Here is a 19,662-nt window from a genome sequence, read left to right on the forward strand (position 1 = left end):
TTGGATAATCACTTTAATTCACAGAATACTTTATTAAAACTGGATTAAAATGCTATGTTCCAAGTATGATACTTAGGTTACTTTGTAACAAATAGTTGCAGACAAAGTGCAGAGATGCACCTTGGAACAACAATCGCCACTGAGGGTAGATTAAACTTAATTCTCAAAGGACTGGCTTTATACTTAATGAACAACTTTCCAAAATGCGTATAACACTGCTTGTTCTGAAAGGACATACCTGAATTTCAGTCCCAATTTCTCTGTTAAAACATTAATGGTCAGGTAATGTTCATAATCAGTTTAAAAATACTATGACAGTACAAAGGAAAATTCTAGTTTATGAACGGTTTTGCTTTCCACCTAGGTAACCTAGCATGTTAGAGAAGTAGGAATAGAGGCATATTCTAAAGATTCAAAATAATAAATAAAAGAATATAAAAACACATTTAGTATATAGAATATTGCCTAGTATATTTAATAAACACTTAACCAGAAGGGATAAAGGAAAAGTTTACAGAATCCTGAATGAAATAACCCAAAGGAAATAGAAAAAAATAGAAATAAGCCATATTAAATGGGGCAAAAGTATATGATGTATAGGTGCAAAAGACAGCATTGAACAGTAACCAAGATATCTCACAAAGATGAAAAGGCTTTAAACTAAGCCGCACATTCACCCGATTATATTAAACAATGAAATAGTCTCATTAGAAAGTGGATAACGTACGATTAGGGATTCCTAACAGGACAGCAGCGCTTATGATTTGTATTAACTAAAACTCTTGACAGGTTGCAGCCATAAACAATGCAAAGGAACACAACCACCCTGCTGATTGTGCAGGTGGTCCTCATTAGTAACCAGTCAAAAAAAAGTACTTATGACCTAGGTTCAAGGTCTTAGTCTGTCCCTTCCTGGTCATGTGATCACGTTTTGGGTGCTTGGCAACCAGCATGCATTTACAGCTACTGTATTTGCAGTGTACTGTGGCTAACATTGTGACTAATTTACAATGTTTTTTTTGTGGGAACCAGCGTTATAACTATTTCCAGCAAAATGTGTTCATTGACTAAAATGGGTTCACACAATAACCAATGCATTCATTTAACAACTGCTATAACTCTATAACTACTGCATTGTCTTAACAACTGCTGCAAAAAAGATAACATTGAACCATCACATGATAGATTGCGCTTAAGTGGCACAACTTACAACTGCAACTTTGAACTCAATTATGGTTGTAGGTTGACTGCCAGTGCAGCTTATTTTGTGCACGCAGCAGCAAAAATTACATGGTGAACTGTGCAGCTTTTGCTAGTTTGAAAACTGCTCCAGCCTTTACCCTGTCACAGGTCATTCTTTCAAACATAGGCTGGACTGAAGGCGAGTTTACTTATTTAAAAATGTGTATGCCATCTATTTCATGATGTGTCTAGGCAGCAGACAATAAATACATATACAAAAATTATAATTATGTAGCCAAGAACAATATCCACATAGTCAGCCTTACCCTATATTCCTTAGCAGATGGGACCTGCTGGACTGGGATATGATAGGTAGAAAAAATCAGGGAAAGACAATCCTTTAAATAACCGGACCCCATGCCGTGAAGACCTTTACAGGTAACAACCAACACCTTTTAACTGCACCTAGAAGCCTACTGGCAGCCAATGCAGCTCAAGGAACAATGGTACAGTACACACACATCAGTAACTAGCACTATTAACTACTTGCACCACTGCATTCTTCTCCAGTTGAAGATAAGGATTTAAGTGGGTGAAATGAGTGTAAGACTCTGCAACTGACAATATTTGTTACCTGTGCTATTGCATTCTGCACCATTTAAAGCATCTAAAAGCTCTTCAATGACAGTCCCGTGTAGAGAGCATTGTAGTAGTCCAGACCGAAGGTCATAAGGGCATGAGTATCAATTAGCAGGACCTCCCAATCCAAGAACTGGTGTAATATCCACAAATCTTGAAGCAAAGGCTTTCTTAGCAGAGCTGCTTTCTGTTCTTTAAGCAGGAGCCATTAGGCCAGGACACCCAGATTGCGTGACCCGTCAAAAGCGCGGAGGACAAAATCGCGCTCGACGAAAGCGCGCATGTGATGTCATCACAGCGCGACGAAAAAAATTAAAAATTGAAATAAAATTAAAATTAAAGCAAGCCGATTCACATAAAGGTAAGGGTTAGGTTAAGGGTTAGGGTTAGGTTAAGGGTTAGGGTCAGGTTTAGAGCGTTAGCGTTAGGTTTAGCGTTAGGTTAAGGGTTAGCGTTAGGTTTTTCGTTACGTTAACGGTTAGGTTTAGGGTTAGATTTAGGGTTAGGTTAAGGGTTAGGTTTAGGTTTAGGGTTAGGTTTGGGGGGGTTAGGGGAAGGTTTTAGCTTTATTTTTACATTTTTCGATCACAGCGCGATGTTTTCGTCGCGCTGTGATGACGTCAAATGCGCGCTTTCGTCGAGCGCGATTTTGTCCTCCGCGATTTTGTGGTGGAACCCCCAGATTGTACCCCGAGTCTGTCTGAGACAGTGTTGCTTCATCCAAGACTCGCAATGCAAAGTCCTTATTACCATAAAGTCGAAGTACTCAAAGCCACTCAGTTTTGCGTGGGTTGGGCTGAAGCCTTTTGTGCCCCATCCAGGTCCCTATAGCCTCCAAGCTTTGAGATAGACCTTCATGTCATCACTCAAATGGCTATCAACAGGTATCAACAAGACTGGACATTGCTGCTCCATACAGTATTGGTTATTTTCCCCCAAATGTGAATCCTTGATTACATTTTTAAAATGTTGTATGTGCTTAGAAATACCTATGGAATATACGTAAGAACCAGAGGCATTGTCTCAGAAGTTGGATATTTTGCTTTATAATATGTTGGCTTCCATTTTTTGTTTCTCAATATTTGTTTTAAACAGTAGGTAGGGCAGGAAGCAGAACAAATACTCTGTTCTTTCAAGTGGAGACTATGAGTTACTGTTTCAAAAAAAAAGAAGCAAAATTTTAGATATAATTTGAAAGAAATGTTGGATTTCTATCAGCAAGATTTGAAAGATTTTCAATTTATTTTCTTAAAACATTGGCAGAAGGTATTACAATAGGCTCTCACATTCAGAAATATTAATTGGTAAAAGTTTACTTCCTGAAAACATCAATTCCAATATAGAATGTGGAATCCTTGGTGCTCTCCAAGCTTGGTTATTTCTCTGCAGATATTTCATTACCAAACTAGGTAATATCATAAGTTCACATTAGAAAACAATCAAGCTCATACAGCATTAAGGACTTCACAGTTCAACCCTCAGCCACAACATTATCTTCTACTTGTATAGAACTCTCTGTAGTAAAAATGAAAACCATTCAATTATTTTCCAACCTCAGCATACTTCTTTATCCAGTGGCCTACCCATTCCCCCTAAACCAGGGGTCTCCAATCTTGGCAACTTTAAGACTTGTGGACTTCAACTCCCAGAATTCCTCAGCCAGCTGGCTAAGGAATTCTGGGAGTTGAAAGCCACAAGTCTTAAAGTTGCTAAGGTTGGAGACCCTTGCCCTAGACCACCAGTCTTTCTCATCTGATGTTCTGTGAGAAATTGCTAGGAGTTCCATAAAAGGAGCTTCTCATGAGATTTAGCACAATTGTCAACCACTGTCCACTAGGGGTCATATTTTATTAATGTATTCAGAAGTCAGAGCATTCTTCTAAGTATAAGCTACCATTAGAAATTTATTACTGACAACCTGATGGTTTTAACATATCACAAGGAAAAGCTATTATTCCACTCTTCAGGGAAAATGACTCCATTAATTGTTGTTCCACAAATAAAAGTACAGTATTCATAAAACATACCTGATAGGTGATACAGCGGGACAAAACAATTTTGGGAAAGAGAATCAAAATCACAATTTTGAGGAACATATGGGTAGACTTAAAGTAGATGAAGAGCTACTGAAAGATTCCAAAAATAATTGTAGATCAGCAATAATAACTGGTTTTCAATTATATTAATAGTTTCCTTGGTCAAGGAAGAACAGCTTGCTTTTTAAAATATGTATTTAAGCAAATGACTTGTTTTTTGTAAACATGTATTTGCATTCTTATTATTTTATATTCAAAACACAATTGGACAACCTAATCAATTTCTTCTATTCGTGGAGCAGCACTAAAATATATCCTCCAAGGTTCCTTCCTAGTGTTATTTTCTGTTCTATTCTTGTATTGATAGCCTCTAGGCTGCCACACTAAGAGACAGATGAGCAACACAGTAAATTTTTCATTTAGGTTTAATGGCTACCAAATCAAAACAGAAGCATTTAAAATTAAAGCAGCATTAAACAACATAAAATCACAAACACAACACATTGTTGCATAAAGTGCAGGAACTAGTGGGTTTTCTTCTCTTGGAAAAAAATGTACCTACCTACCTGGGCCTATGGGAAGGACCAGTTTTGACACATGGCTAGACCTTTGGCTTTAGTCATTTCACAGAACCTGGTAATGGAGTGTGTGTCTCCCAGTAATGCAGAAAAGGCGTTTCCTCTGCCGCTTTACTGGAAAATCCTGGCCCACCTAGTGGGCGATCTGCAGATTATTCCTCTCTTGCTCCATCGGTTTCTCACTCTCTCTCAACACTCAGTTCACCTGTCTCACTCATTTATCTGTCTCATTCTCTTTTCTGCCTCTTCTTTGTTGCTGTAATCCTTTTCTACCACTTCCTCCCTCATTTCATTATTCTACCACATTCATCTGTCTCACTAAAAACAGCTGATGGGGGAGTTAATGTGAGCTGCCTGTTGGCTGGAGCATGTTTGCTATGTGAGTCTCACATGCAGAGGATTTTACAGGATGCCTGTCAACACCTTGCAAAGCATCAGTCAGGCATTACATAGGCAGATACTTAGTGCCTGATCCTTTATACTGTGAAAGCCAAAATGGCCATACTGTATAGTAGTGGGATGTGATGAGCAATTGGAGAAGATGGAGCATCCTAACAACAGCCCAAAGTAGCCCCTGCCTTGTCATCACCACTATTGGGGTGCTGAGAAAATATGGATAACAGTAGGAAGTGGGTTCCCAGGTATGTTTGTTTGAATTACTGAATGGCTCATTAGAAATCTGAACTGGTTGTGCATTTCTGAATTGATGACTCATTTCTTTGGATGAAAGTTAAGTTACCATCTCCCTCTGGGTTTGCAATTTCATTCATGTATGGGTTTTTTTTAGCCTGTTATTATAAAACTGATGTTACGGTCATGTCTCTTGAATCTGATAATTTTAAATAAACAATTTAACACTACTAACCTTATCTATGTATTCTCAAAAGTAATCTGAGTCCATTGAGAGTTACTACCAGGAAAGTAGACTGTCTGGTGTCTGCTGCCCATAGGTGTCATGAATACTTCTTGACTTCTTTTGTTCCTTTCTTTCTTTATCTATCTTCTATATACAATAAACCTTTTGTTTCTGTAACCATTAACTGGGTGAAACAGTGCATCATAGAACATCATTATCTTTGAACCAAGGTGGCTCAAATGGGCGAACTTATAGAATGCATCTAAAATTCATGACTCCCATGGAATTGAAATTTGGCAATTTTATATTAAAATGGCATAAAATTATAGTAAAATATGTTATAACCCAATACAAAATGTGATAAAACAATTCCTTTGGCCAACTCCTGATGTTTGGCTATACTACACAGTTGAACGTGGCTTATTTTCAAAGCAGATACATCTTGACTGTATCCCAACTTTTCCTGTGAAGGCAGCAGTGAAGAAGCTTTGCCATTGTTGAAGGCATTGGAAGACATAGATAAGTTGTAGACATGGTACCAACATAATTGAGGAATCTGGTAAGGAAGTATCTCTGACATTCAATGGGTCATGGGTTATCTAGTATATTTCCAACAATAGCAATAGCAATAGCAGTAGACTTATATACCGCTTCATAGGCCTTTCAGGCCTCTCTAAGCGGTTTACAGAGAGTCAGCATATTGCCCCCAACAATCTGGGTCCTCATTTTACCCACCTCGGAAGGATGGAAGGCTGAGTCAACCCTGAGCCGGTGAGATTTGAACCGCTGACCTGCTGATCTAGCAGTAGCCTGCAGTGCTGCATTTAACCACTGCGCCACCTTGGCTCAATACTACAATGGTATTCAAAGAAGCTAACAATAGTTAAATTGGAGACATGGTACAAACATAATTATATGTGATTCTTAAAATTCTTATTAGCATAATAATTTTCAGTATTAATAAAGGTACTTTATAATTGTTCATTTCTCTTAAAAGATTAGGAGATTGATGACACCACAGACAATGCTGAAAATAAAAATAAGGGCCATAAACAGGACTCCTGGCTTTTTTCCACTTCTCTTTTTCTCTTTCTTTCGTAACAGTCCCTACTTCTATGTACATGCTGATCTTGGCACTTGCACTGTGAGTTCACATTTTTATCACATCTTCATTAAAATCTGATAGATTGATTTGAATGCCAGTTGGCTAAAATGTTGGTGGTATTGTTTATTCTGGAAACAAAATTGAATTCCTCAAACTTTGCAGGCAGTAATAAAATGACATGCTCCAGTCTAGCATTTTCAAAGGTTGCTCAGGAAATTGTGCCTAGAAAAATAATGGATAAGTCAGTCTAAAAAACAATTATAGTAGATTCAGTTGCCTGATACAGGGTAGCCCTGCAATATGGGGAAGTGCCAAGAGAAATGACAGCTGATTTCACAGAAAGCCAGACAGACATTTTAAAGTGCTGTTGCACACAGTCAAAAGCAGTTCTTTCCTCAGAAGAAGAAATCCTTATGAACCCCAAAATAACATTGTTTTTACAGCCCTCTGGAAAGTCAACAGAGGGAGGGGTCTTGTGCACAGGATGGTAAGATGTCCAAAAACTGAGGGCTAACGCAGAAAAAGGCCAGCTTCAGGTTTATTACCCTTTTATCTCTCTTCACATTGGGAGAGGGCGGAGGGATTTAATCTGAAGAAAACAATTTCGAAAGTATACAGAAGTCAAGCCATATTGGATTAAAAAAACCTATTATCAGCCAATGCAGCAACTACCGTTCTACTGTATTGCTGTTAAAATAGTTACACCCATTAACATCTGAATTACTGCATTTAGGACCAGCTGTAATTTCTGTATCATATTCAAAGGCAGCCAATACATTAGGACACGTATGTCTATGGAGATTCTCAATCATTTGGGTAATGTTTTTTTTCCCCAAAAGGCAACTGGACTTTCTTGATTTTTTTCTTTTAAAAATGAAGAAGCTTCTTGGATGAGAAGCAAAATATTTTCAAAGAAAAAACCAAGAAAGTCCAGTTGCCTTTGGGACAAGACATCGTGGTAGTAAAAAGTGTGTGTTGAGAGTGAATCATACTATCAGACGTTTCTGGTCTAGAAAGGACTACAACTGGCATAAGAACCAAAGCCTAGCGAATAGTCTTTTGGCTAGGACCGTAATGTGCTGCCATGAAACAGCTGTGATTTTGGGAGAACCCACCTGCTGCAAAATTCAATCCCCTCCAGACCCGACATTGAAGCCAAAAAGAAAGATGTTCCAGATATATCTATAAATGAAGTATAACTCCATCCTGCCAAGATTTAATTTAAGATCCCATCAGTTCCTTACAGCTTCCAGGAAAAGATAATCTCTGGCTAGGTCTACTTAGGTGGCAATATACAACTGGTATCAGTGACAAACTGTTGGATAACCTACTCCATAGATGTTAAACTAACAAAAGGGAGAGAACTGGGTGGTTGGATTGCTCTTTTCTCCTGCCAATGAACCAAGAGCACATGCTCAGCACCGAAGATTAGTGTTTCATATTTCCACTTTTCACAGAGAGTTCAGAGCTCATACTATGATCTTTTCCAGATCCAACAAGTTAAAAAAAATCATCAGCCTATTCCTCTGTCCACTCCCTATCTTTGCATTTTTAAAATGTGTCTGTTAAATATAAAATGTCATTCTTAGCTTGGCTATAACAGAACAGTTGTAGATATCTATAAAGTGCCAAACATGGACCCCTACCATCCCTAGGGAAAAAATCCTATTGCCATCATCTGTTTTCATTTATTCCTCAGAATACTAGCGAGGCATGAGAAAGTATCTTCCCACTTCTTCCTATTTAACATGAAAATTGCTTGTTTTAGCTATATCCCTGCTGTGACTTAAATGTAAATATTTTTTACTGGACAAAATTATTGCCAGTGCATAGATGTATTTGTGTATATGGGTTGGGGGAAGCCACAATTAGGATTTACTTTTACATTCTTATGCAAATCTTGGGAACCCCTTCCCCGTAAATGCTTAACTTTTTTAAAAAAAAGGTTGACATATCCAACAGGTAGACCTAACAGCTTTTTGATCTTTGGATATATTAACAATTCCATGGTGATATAAAATGAAAATTATGTTGTGAACCTGTAGCTTTCATGAAAGAATGTTCCAAACATATATTATTTTAAATAACTTTGAGCTACAATAAGAATTAAGCCCATTCAATGACCTTTTGAGAGGTGGCTACAGAGTACAGAATCAGATTGCAGAGAAAGAACAGTCACTACAAACAAAGGCGTAATGAAGTGTGGGGAAAACAGGTTAAATTTCTTACATTAGAACAGAGTGGCCTTGCACAAATCAGGCTCTAACTGAGGGACTAACAGGAGGCCACAAAATAAATCCTAGGCTCAGTGATTTCCGACTGAGTACCCAAAACTCCCCCCCACCCGAAACCCCAAAATGCAATGCGTACACGCCCCAAACACATGCACCCCCCATGCATGTGCACGCAGGCTCCTCGCACACACCCCTTCCCCCATATGTGTGCCCCCTGCACATGCCCCGCCCCCGCGCAGACGTACACACCTCTGGCGCATGCATGCACATCCCCTCCATATGTGCCCCACACTACCCGGTGCATGTGCACACGCCCCACACATGCACCTCATCCCCACGCATACGCAGCTGAGACCTGATGATCAGGTGGCTGGCGGGAGACGCACGCACATATGTGGTGGAGATGAATTGAAGCAATAGCACACGTGACCAGAGAGGGCACTGCATGCCACTTGTGCCATAGGTTTGCCAAGTTCTAGGCCAAGATACGATGTAAAACAGTATCATCCATATCTAAATTTAGTATTCCCAGTATAAGCTTGTTTATTCCCTGAAATATATTACTTTGAACTAAACTTTGGTGGTATGAATTTTCCAGTCTTTTTTAAAAAATGTGTTTGTTTTTCATTTTATAATACTTATCTTCACTAAAATAAAACGAAACCTTAGTAGACAATAATCAATAACATTCTTAGATCCACAGCTAGTTTGTTAACTTAAATCAGGGGCAGTCAACCTTTTTATACCTACCGCCCACTTTTGTATCTCTGTTAGTAGTAAAATTTTCTAACTGCCCACCGATTCCATAGTAATGGTGATTTTATGAAAATTTAATGAAAATGTTTTTAAATAATGCTATGAATTTTTTTAAAAAAGTCAATTAATTTTTTTTAAAAAAAGGAAAGTGCTTCAGTATGGGACAAAACCCCTACCGCCCACCATGAAAGCTGGAACGCCCACTAGTGGGTGGTAGTGACCAGGTTGACTACCACTGACTTAAACAATTGAATTAATTCAGCTTCCTGCATTCACATAAAAACAGATCAAACCCAATGCTGTGGAAATTAGTAGAATGGAAAGTATGGAATAGACTGCAACAGAACAAGAAGGGATATTGTTTTGATTTGTATAACAATTTCTGGAAGCAATGATTCTTTTCTAACTTTGCCGATTACTTTTGGGTTGACGATGCTTAAAATTTCCTGGTGGATGGGGGCAAGAAAACATGCCTTTCCCATAATGAAAAAAAGGTTCTCAAACTATGGGTTACACCATCCCAGGGAACTTGACGAATTTAGGAACTTAGGAAAAGTACAATGTTTTTTAAAGCTGGTTAAACTTGAATAGGCAAAGCAGGAGGCAAAGGCCTAAGAGACTTGAGGGAGCTGCCTAAACCTCTGGGTTTAAAGATCAATTTAAAAAATACAGCAATCACAGTTGTCTCATTTATTCTTACTTTTTGAAAGATCTTCCATATACATTATTATTTTAGCAATCACACAATGTAAGAATCTGCGCATTATAGATATTTAACTTCAAACTCATTGTACTCCAACAGTTAAGATACCATCACTGTAAGTCCAAAATAATTACCATGTGATTGGTATAGAAAAGAGTGAGAGTGTACACAGCTTTAGTAGAGAAGTATGTACAAGTGACTGCATTGGAGTTTCTTTTTTGTATACTTTCTATGCAACCACCATCTTTATATATAGGGATTGATGTTTACGAATTGAAGTGTGTGTGTGTGTGTGTGCATGCACACGCACACACACTTTATTACATTTACACTCCATTTTAATTAATCCAATTTTAGGGATACATATGATATCTGAATTTCATAGACCAAGCCTGGTTAAGATGTAGTTTGCTAGTCAATAGTTTTATGGAGCATGTAATTAAAAAAATTTTAATTCCACTGATTTGAATTACCTTTGCTTTAAATCAAGAACCATCCCCAATTAAATCTTAATTTTCTCACATTAATCAAATATAACAAAGAAATAGCTGCCATGCAGAATATGAACAGATTATTTTCAAATGCTCTTTTATGCAAAATACAACTAAAATCAAAGGCTTAATTTCCCTTAGAAATTGTAGGAACTGATTGTTTGACATCTTCTTGAAGTATTCAAGAAATTGTGAATGAATGCTTTTGAAATCTTTTATTTTAAAATATACTAGCATAAAACAGTGATTACTTAAAGCACCGAATGAAAATGTAGAATCAATAGTTTCTATTTTGAAATCCAAGACTGTCTTTCGGACAGAACAGCCATAATACCACACTAATGTCCAAAAAAAGAACACTTTTTTAAATGCTGCCCAAAGTCAATTTCATGTAAGATGCGCAACTATACAAATAAATAAAACACTTTACAGATAGTCTTTGACCTATGAGTATTTATTCAATGATCATTGAAAATTACAACAGTGTTGAATGAAGTGACTTATAACCTGTACTTAAAATTACAGTTGTTGCAGCGTTTCCACTGTCAGATGATAAAAATGTGTGTGCTTGGCAGCCTGCTTGCATTCACAAGTGAAGGGATACTGCAACTCTCCTCTAGGGTATCTCCACCCCAATTATGCTCTTTTGACTGTCCTGCAAAGTGTTAGCAGTGGTATAGGAAGATTATTAGGCAGAGGGAGTGGGCCTGCAGTTCAGAAACCAGGAGCAGAGAATACATAAAAGCAAAGAGTAATGCAGATCCATGCGGTTTGATTTTGTGCAATGTCAGAAAAGAGGCAAAATTGTTATGATCAAATGAGAAACCTACTGGGCTCTATCAAAATGAATACTAAAAAATAAGCCATATAGTTAAATAATATAATCCAAAGTATTCAACATAGTCAGGAGTTATTTCTAATGGATTCCACACAAGAGAAACAGGCAGATAGGAATGAGGCAATGACATAAAGTAAAGCTAGGTATTACATTCACTGCCTTTAGTGCCTGGAAAAAAGATGGGATGTAAATACAAATCAATAAATAAAGCTAACCGTATGCTCTGTTGCTATATTATATTTTTACAATTGCATTATGGAAAGCCCTGCAATGGCCTTTTCTGCACCTTACCAAATTGTCTTTCACAGTAACATTTATTTTCACCCAACCAGTCCTCCATCTACACTTAGTCTCTTTCTCTGCAATAAAGGGTATTCTAGACACAGAAAAGGAAAATGCCAATAAAGGAGAATATTTGTAGCTCAGGATTGAAATGAGTGGTCCTTGTTCTGTGAGCTTGCTTGTTTTGCAGATGTTTCATTACCCTAACTAGGTAACATCATCAGTGCTAGTAAAGAGTGCCGTTTACTGCCAGCTTATATTCTGGTGACTTGCCTGTCTATGTGGGTATGTGGGTAGTCTTAAAGATTCTTTGTTTGTGCTGTTTAGTGATGGCTCTTTGGCACACCTTCTATCCATTTCTCCCAACCCATCGTCACTGCACAGAATTACCAATTTCATATCCATGTTTTAAGCAAACAACACACCCTTCCTTTTTTTAAAAAAAAGCCACTAGTAGCTGGGACTTCTAGAAAAATCTTTCGCACAAAAGTAATTTATTTTGGCCAGTGAAAACTTACTGTATTTAAGGTACAGTGTGCGGTACTTTTAAGGTGGCACAAGACACTGACCACCTTCAAAGCGTGTTAAAACTGTACTCCATAAAGATTATCCCCTGCCCCCGACAGCATGGTGGTCTTTACGTAGGTGCTTTCCGGAAGAGAGCCAGCATGGCTCTTTCGTTATGAAGCAAACGACCTTCCCTGCCCACCTCGCTTCTCCCACAGGAACCCGGAGAAGGAAGAGAAGGGGTGGGAAGGGACGTGACACTGACTCAGCCAACAAGAGGGACTTACCCAAGAGCCGCGCTGGGACACGCTGCCGGTTTCTGCACACGCAGGAATGACTCCCTCTTCACGCTGCCGGGCAGCCGCTGATCACGCGTGACCCCCCGCTCGCCGATTGGCCCGAGCTTCACACACCTTTGAAGGCGATTGGCCGGACCCGCGCCCGCCTCCGTCTACGCTAAAGCTGGGGAGACACTACCTGAATGGGGAGCTGCCCGCGAACAAAAAGAGAAAAATAAAGGCAGCGCCAAGCAGAGATCGCCTGAGGCGGGGAGGGGGACGGTGCTTGTCAACAACTGCAGCCCGCTCTTTTAGCATCAGTCCGCCGCCTAACGCTGAAGGATTTGCCACCAGTCATGTTAAATTTTGGAGAGCCTGCTTTCCAGCACACTGGAGTAAGTACAGATCTGGGCTGCTCGGGGGTGGGTGGGATATCGCTTATCGAGGCAGGATAAATAAGCCCTGATGGGAAAATCTTCTCTTGGGTGCGGAAAGAGATACGAAAGGCTGATCTGTTCGGGAAAGCAGTTCAGAAAGAGGGTATATATATAGATATGCTTCCGTGCAAAGCGTGTAGAAGGAAAAAGGGGCTTTCGGGGGAGTGGGGGGAGCATGCCCGACCCACGGTGGGGAGTCTGCAGGGTTGGGGCTCCAGGATTGAATGCGCGACTATTAAAGTCATCTGTTTTTGAGGAAAATTGGGGGGGGGGATGGAAAGGCGCACAAACGTTGCTAGGTAACCTGGAATTGGTAAAGTGATCCCAAGCAAACTTCGCTGGGAATTGGGAGCCTCCAGGGGGTGAATGGAGCCCCCAAGGGTGGAGGGACAGTTGGACAGAGGGAAGCCTCCAAGGGGTCAATGGAGAGCGCTTGGAGGACGTGAGGGAATTCGGTGTCTTGCGCTGGAGGGCAGTTGGGGTTCGACGGGGCGGGACACTCGAGGGACGGGGAGAAGGGGAAGTCGCTCGGCTGAGAGGTTAGCTAAATTTAAGCAGTTGCGGGGCAGGGGAGGGGGCGGCGGGACGTGATGGTAGCTGGAAGGGGTCTGCTCCGGAAAGCGAAGGCGGGCAGCCACGGCATGGCAAACAGTCGCTGAAAATAACCTCGGCAAAAAGGGCCGCGAAATCCAAGCGGGAAACCGGAAAGCAAGAGGGGAAGCCGGGGGCGGCTCTGGCTTTAGACGGAGAGGTCGAAACGGGTCAGGAAGCGCCACTCTTGGACGGCCGAGAGACGCCTCAGGGAAGGTGGGGGTCGCTGAGGCGGCCAGCGGGGGAGTGATGGGGGGAGGGAAACTCCCTCGCATTTCCGCCTCTTCTTGTGACCGGCTTTGGCGGGAATGCTCGCCCCCAGAGCGCCCCCCCGCAGCCCTGGGGGGTCCTGCTCTCGCGCTGTGAGAGTGGGCATCTTCAACCGTCCATCGCCTTTTCGCGCCTTCATGAGGCGACCCTGCGGGAAGAAGGTGGGCGGCGGGGCCGCTGAGGCCAAGGTCTGCCCGTCGCGCCGCGCCCTGCCAACCCGCCCACCCGGCTTTGCCTCTGGGCGTGGGAGCGACTTGCGGACGGCGAGGGGGGCGGGGCGGGGGGAGGAGGAGGGAAGAGGAGGCCGCAGAGAAACTGGGTGAAAGGTCCTCGCGCGGCAAAGCCCAGTTCACGTTCCCCGACGCTGAGGAGCAGCCCCCGATCACGCTTTGTTCACATGTCTCCGCCCATTTTTTTTCGGCCGGGGACCACCAATCGCAGCTCGTGCCTCCTGCCCCGAGGAGCCAATGGGGGGGATGTGGGGGCCGCCCTGGAAGGAGGGGGAGGCGAGCTGTTCAGCGGGCGGGGTGAGTCACGTCTGAGGCGCTCTGAGGTGAACGTGGCTCGCTTCCAAGATCCGGCTGCCAGAGCGAGGAACTCCCTGGCCTCGATTTTCCCCCCTCGAAGCCTGACTGGCTCAGCGGCCTCTGCTGGCAACCCGGTTCCCTCTCCGGAATTTCTAATTTGAAAACAAGTCTTTCCGGCCCCCCCCCCGCCCGCGTAGCTGCTGTGATTCTGCAGAAGCCAGGCTTCAGAGCTTCTCAGTCTCGGGGAAACACGGTGGCGAATTAAGGCTCACTGGTGCTCTAAACACTGACAAATCCTGGTGCCCCCCCCCCCCCTTTATACATACAGTACAAATCTTCATTGTTTTTTTTTTTCCTTTCTCAACTTTATGGTGCCCCCTTTGGGCCTGGTGCCCTGAGCATATGCTTAGTCTGCTTAATTGTTTGTTGGAAGAAATGTCCTTCTGGGTTCATGTCCAAAAAGACACTGGAAATAGGGAGGCTGCTAGGGAAGCTGGTTTAATGGTGGACAGGACCACATGGCTTGAGGTCTTGGGGAAAAAGGTGATCACATGCTTCCAGATGTTGGGTGAAGAAGAAAAGAGAGGGAGAGGCTGAAAGTTCCTGGCTTTATACACTCTGTTCGGGCCCCACCTCTGTTTCCTGTTGCTGTGTAAGAAATGTATTCTGATTGGTTGTCAGACTCCCATGGGGCCATACAGGGGCATCTCTAGGTTGTGTTTTGAGTCTAGTTGAGTTCCCAGATGCCATGTGGTGAGTTTCTGTAGAAAACTAATCCTATCTTTGTTATCCAGAGTAAACTAGCTCAGGGCCCCTAATGGCCCATTAAGAAAAGTGGGGGCTTTTAAGAGTGAGTCTGTTTCCTGCCTACAAACAGGTTTCTCCATTTCTTATCCAGGGAATATAATATTTTGGCTCTTCAATATTTTCTAGGATATTTCATTATTCTAGGAAAGTGCTAATTTCCAACAGGTTTTATACAAACAACATCACTTTAGGAAATGTGTGGACTTCAATTCTCAGAATTGCCAATGTTGGGATGCACTGCTTTAAGACGAAACAAATACAAAACACGGTTACTTTTGCATGTAGAAAAACATGGAGTTGAATAACCAACAATCGAAAGATAACCTACAGCATAAACAGTGGTAGAATTACAGTGTGGGACTACAAACATTTAGAATACTAAATGTAGGGTGGCAAAAAAAAATTGAACGTTGTTATGATGTTGCATTTATTTAAGCAATTGTTGTGGCTGCTCATCTGACAGTACTGCCTCTAGGTAGCATACAAGGAATAAGACCAAATCACAACTGAATGCAATTTGTTAAAGTAACTGAAAATGTTACAAATACCCAAGATCTGAAAACATTCATATTTAGTAACAAAACTATAATCCATGGTCAAACAAGTCAGCCAGTGTGGTTCACTTAGCATTCAGGCCCAAGGGTACAACCAAGTCTTCAATCCCTTGTGAAAGGTTTAAGCATAGGATTTTTGGTCCAGTGGCCTACTTTAATTTAACAGCTTAGCTAACTAAGCTTCTAAATATTTTGCAATCAAAGGGGTTTATTTGACTTCCTGATAGTGTTGATTTTAAAGAAAATAGATTGATAATTGTAATATTGTGCTTACTATGTTTATACATCCTAAAATCTTATCTCAAGAATAGAAAAAAGTAATTTTGTACTGGAACTTACTGTTGTTCTTTATATAATTCATTTTTGTGACTTTTTGGCAGATTTTGCATTTTTAATCAGTTTAGCTGATCAACACCTTTGTGTTACTTAAAAGTGATCAACACCCCCCCCCTTTTTTTTTTAGGAAGAAGGAATGGAGATGATTGCTAAAAAGCAATGCCTCAGGAAGTGTTACTGGAACTATACCAATGAAAAGAGTGCTTTTGAAGCTGTGGAAGCTCTCATGTCTATGAGCTGCAGTTGGAAATCAGATTTCAAAAAGTATGCTGAGCGGAGGCCAATGACACCAGCTTCAGATACATCTGAGGAGTTTGAAGACAACTTGCTACCTCCTGCTGATTTTCGCACAATACCAGCTTTTGTAAGTTTTATTCTGTTATAAATTATTCACTTATTCTAAGATAAGCATCTCTAAGATAAAACTAAAATCTGCAGAAATTCAAGTCCTCATAAATAGCTCACTTTTCTTTTCTTTGTTCAGTGTTTAACTCCACCTTACAGCCCTTCTGCTGACCTTGAAATGTCTCAGGCAGCCCATCCAGCAACATCAGCGCCACCTTGTGTACAGAACAAGCCATATCCAGACCTTTCTGATCAAGTCTTTACAGCATCTCCTAAAGAGGCCCAGAATGCTCCAGTGCCAAGAATATTGAGAGCTCAGGCAACCAGCGTCATTCGCCATACAGCAGATGCTCAGCTTTGCAGTAGCGTAACCTGTCCAGCCAGAACAGACTATGTTAGGAAGTATGATGATAACATGGGGGAAGCGAACCAAAATGGCAGTACAAAATCCCATTCAGAAGACAGTACAGAAGAAAAACAAAATTTATCTTGTAAAAGCATATTGCTGAATACTGAATTTTCTGAAGATAAACTGTCAACCATAAAAGAATCCAAAAGTCCACTACAGACCATCAGCCCAGTGCCTTTCCCACAGACTGTACTTGATACTTCTCCATCTGTCCCTTGGGCTTCACAGGTGGCCCCTCCATCTTCTGTGCATGTAGGAGGAGTCTCTTCTCTGCCGTTGGTTTGCCAGATGGTTCCATTGTCTGCAAACAACTCTGTTATGACAGCAATAGTATCGAACACTCCTTGTGGTCAATTGCCATCAAACCTTTGTCATCCAATGGTCCTCATGGGAACTCAAGTTCCCAAAGCAGCAGTTATGTTTGTAGTGCCACAAACTGTTGTGCAGAATGCCAAGGCTCCGGTGACTAGTCCTCACAGCACCAGACTGTCTCCTATTGCTCCTGCTCCAGGCTTGGCACCTCCTGCCACAAAGATCACTCCATCTGTTGACTCTCTCAGAACAAGAAGCCATGTTTGTAACTACGTGGGTTGTGGAAAAACATATTTCAAAAGCTCCCATTTAAAGGCACATGTTAGAACACATACAGGTAAGTTGTGGAATTGTCTAGTGTGAAAAAATTCTACATGAATTTCTTGACATTAACATGATGGGGAGAATTGCTGTTATTCACCTATGCAACTCTTTCCAAAGGTTTTGGTCTATATGTTTTTTGAGAAACCATGGTATCAAATAAAAGTTCACTTGAAGACAAGGAGCATGTCAGATTTATAATTTGAAAGTTAGATTCCTTCTGCTCAGAATAAAACAGCTAATGTCAATCTTCACAGATTGTACTAAAGTATCATTTAACATAAAGAATATATGCAAGGTGTAACTTGGAGACAATTATAATTTGTATTCTGATTATATGGAACTGAAGAATATAGTAGATACCATATAAGATTTTCCTTGGGTTATGATGCCATTATTACTTTTAAAAAATATATTTGCTTATAAATGGATACAGAAAAAAATATTCTCTGGTATTAATAAAGGTTTGTACCCTGCTAATAAAAAACATGTGCCATTAATTCCTCATTTTGTATTTTAGGAGAAAAGCCATTTAGCTGCAGTTGGAAAGGCTGCGAGAGGAGATTTGCCCGCTCTGACGAACTATCTCGCCATCGCAGAACACATACAGGAGAGAAAAAATTTGCCTGCCCAATGTGCAGTCGGCGATTCATGAGGAGTGACCATTTAACAAAACATGCACGTCGCCATTTGTCAGCCAAAAAATTACCAAACTGGCAGATGGAAGTGAGCAAGCTAAATGATATTGTTACGCCGCATACGTCTGTGGCTGATCAATGAAGTAACTTTGTCTAAAGAGGCTGATTAGTTCTTTTTTTCCCCCAGTGTACAACTGGTACCAATGGTAATGTGAAAAAACATTGCAGAATAAGTCTGTGGTTCTACACTTATCAGATTGGCATTGCATTGAAACAGGCAATGGCTACCTGTATAACTTGGCTGTGATATATAGGGTAGTAGGCATTTTGGGAGAAAGGAGGCATGGAAATGTCAATGCCAGTTGATGAAAGAGCTATTCCTGTGTCTTCTGTAGCTGAGTATAAACTAGAGGGAGATGCAGACATTAGGATGTGGGAATGTTTTCAGCGCTGTTGCAAACAAAATGCAGACTCCCAGTTTATGGTACAGAATCAGGGATAAATTCCAGTAATACTAGAATGCTGAAAATTTTAAGTAGAAATACTTGTTGTTTTCTCAGTTGTGAATAATGATGGGAATGTGGTTATCAAACTTCCTGAGATTAAGCATATGTATCTTCATTTCCTGGTATATAAAGTATAACTAATTTAGCAATTCTGTATAACTTAAGTATATCATTGAGAAAGTGGTGTCATACGGCTGGATTATTCTAAAGACAAAATTTTACTACTTTGAAAGCATCACAGTTAGTACTATTAGCTGTACTTCAGCATCTTTTGTTACTTGTGTGTTTAAGTTATGTGTTTCTTTTATACATTTAAATTTCTATATCATTGAAACCTTGATACAGTGCACTTTGTTTAAAGGATAATTTAAGAGTTACAAAAGCTTTATTCTCCAGGAAGAACAAAAGCAGTGTGCTATGTTACTTCCTGAAATTTCTCTAAAATAGATTACAATAGAAATAGACCTTTATATGTTATAGATAATTTAAAATGACATAAACTTGGAAAATGATGGATTGCTTATGAAGCAAAGAAAGTCAAGTCATCAATCCTAGGTGTGTATACAGTGATTTTGCCATCATTTTTTCAATTCTCTTACTATATTGAATAAATATAAAATTATAGAGAGTATTATAATATCTATTTTGTGACTACTTAAGATTTTGCACAAGATTTCTTATGTACTTTATACTTGTTTACAATAAATGTAATTTTCTTTAATATACCATGTGTTCTCTCAATTTTTTATATTTTATTTCTTTAAAAAATGACATTAAAATTCAATGTGACACATTATTTGAAGTGTTCTGAACTTAGTGATCTTTTGTAAATTACTAGGATGTTGTATACAATGAATTTTTGCCTGATTGCTTCTAACAATGACCTCTAAATTCTCCTTTGAGCCTTGAGCATTTAGAATAATGGGATTTAAATGTAATAATAAGCCACTCATGGTTACCTTTAATGGCAGACAGTGAAGAGGAGCTAATCAACTTTTGCACTCTCCTTCACCCTCATCAATCTCTTGATGAGGGTGAAGAAGGAGAGTGCAAAAGTTGATTTGAAACTCAATGTTAAGAAAACTAAGATCATGGCATCTGGCCCTCTCAATTCCTGGCAGAGG

At 40.4% G+C, this 19,662-nt stretch overlaps 1 protein-coding gene across 1 annotated transcript; it reads left to right on the forward strand.

The window, feature by feature from the left end:
- The first annotated feature begins 12,688 nt into the window (after window positions 1–12,688).
- KLF10 (KLF transcription factor 10) lies at window positions 12,689–19,261 on the forward strand. The gene is made up of 4 exons (XM_014073260.2): window positions 12,689–12,880; window positions 16,135–16,371; window positions 16,492–17,410; window positions 17,915–19,261. Exons 1-4 carry the CDS (start codon window positions 12,842–12,844, stop codon window positions 18,172–18,174), a joined length of 1,455 nt encoding a protein of 484 aa, XP_013928735.1. The 5' UTR covers window positions 12,689–12,841; the 3' UTR covers window positions 18,175–19,261.
- Window positions 19,262–19,662: the final 401 nt, after the last annotated feature.

The sequence above is a fragment of the Thamnophis sirtalis genome, unplaced genomic scaffold (assembly GCF_051295495.1).
Source record: "Thamnophis sirtalis isolate CommonGarterSnake01/CBP01778 unplaced genomic scaffold, rThaSir2_p1.2 scaffold_2, whole genome shotgun sequence".
NCBI lineage: Eukaryota > Metazoa > Chordata > Lepidosauria > Squamata > Natricidae > Thamnophis > Thamnophis sirtalis.

Excerpts from the sequence above, each read along its gene's own strand:
- KLF10 (XM_014073260.2), top strand. The coding sequence starts at position 12,842 with ATGTTAAATTTTGGAGAGCCTGCTTTCCAGCACACTGGA. Across the intron at positions 12,881-16,134 it reads CTGCTTTCCAGCACACTGGA|GAAGAAGGAATGGAGATGAT; the intron begins GTAAGTACAGAT and ends TTTTTTTTTTAG. Across the intron at positions 17,411-17,914 it reads ACATGTTAGAACACATACAG|GAGAAAAGCCATTTAGCTGC; the intron begins GTAAGTTGTGGA and ends TTTGTATTTTAG.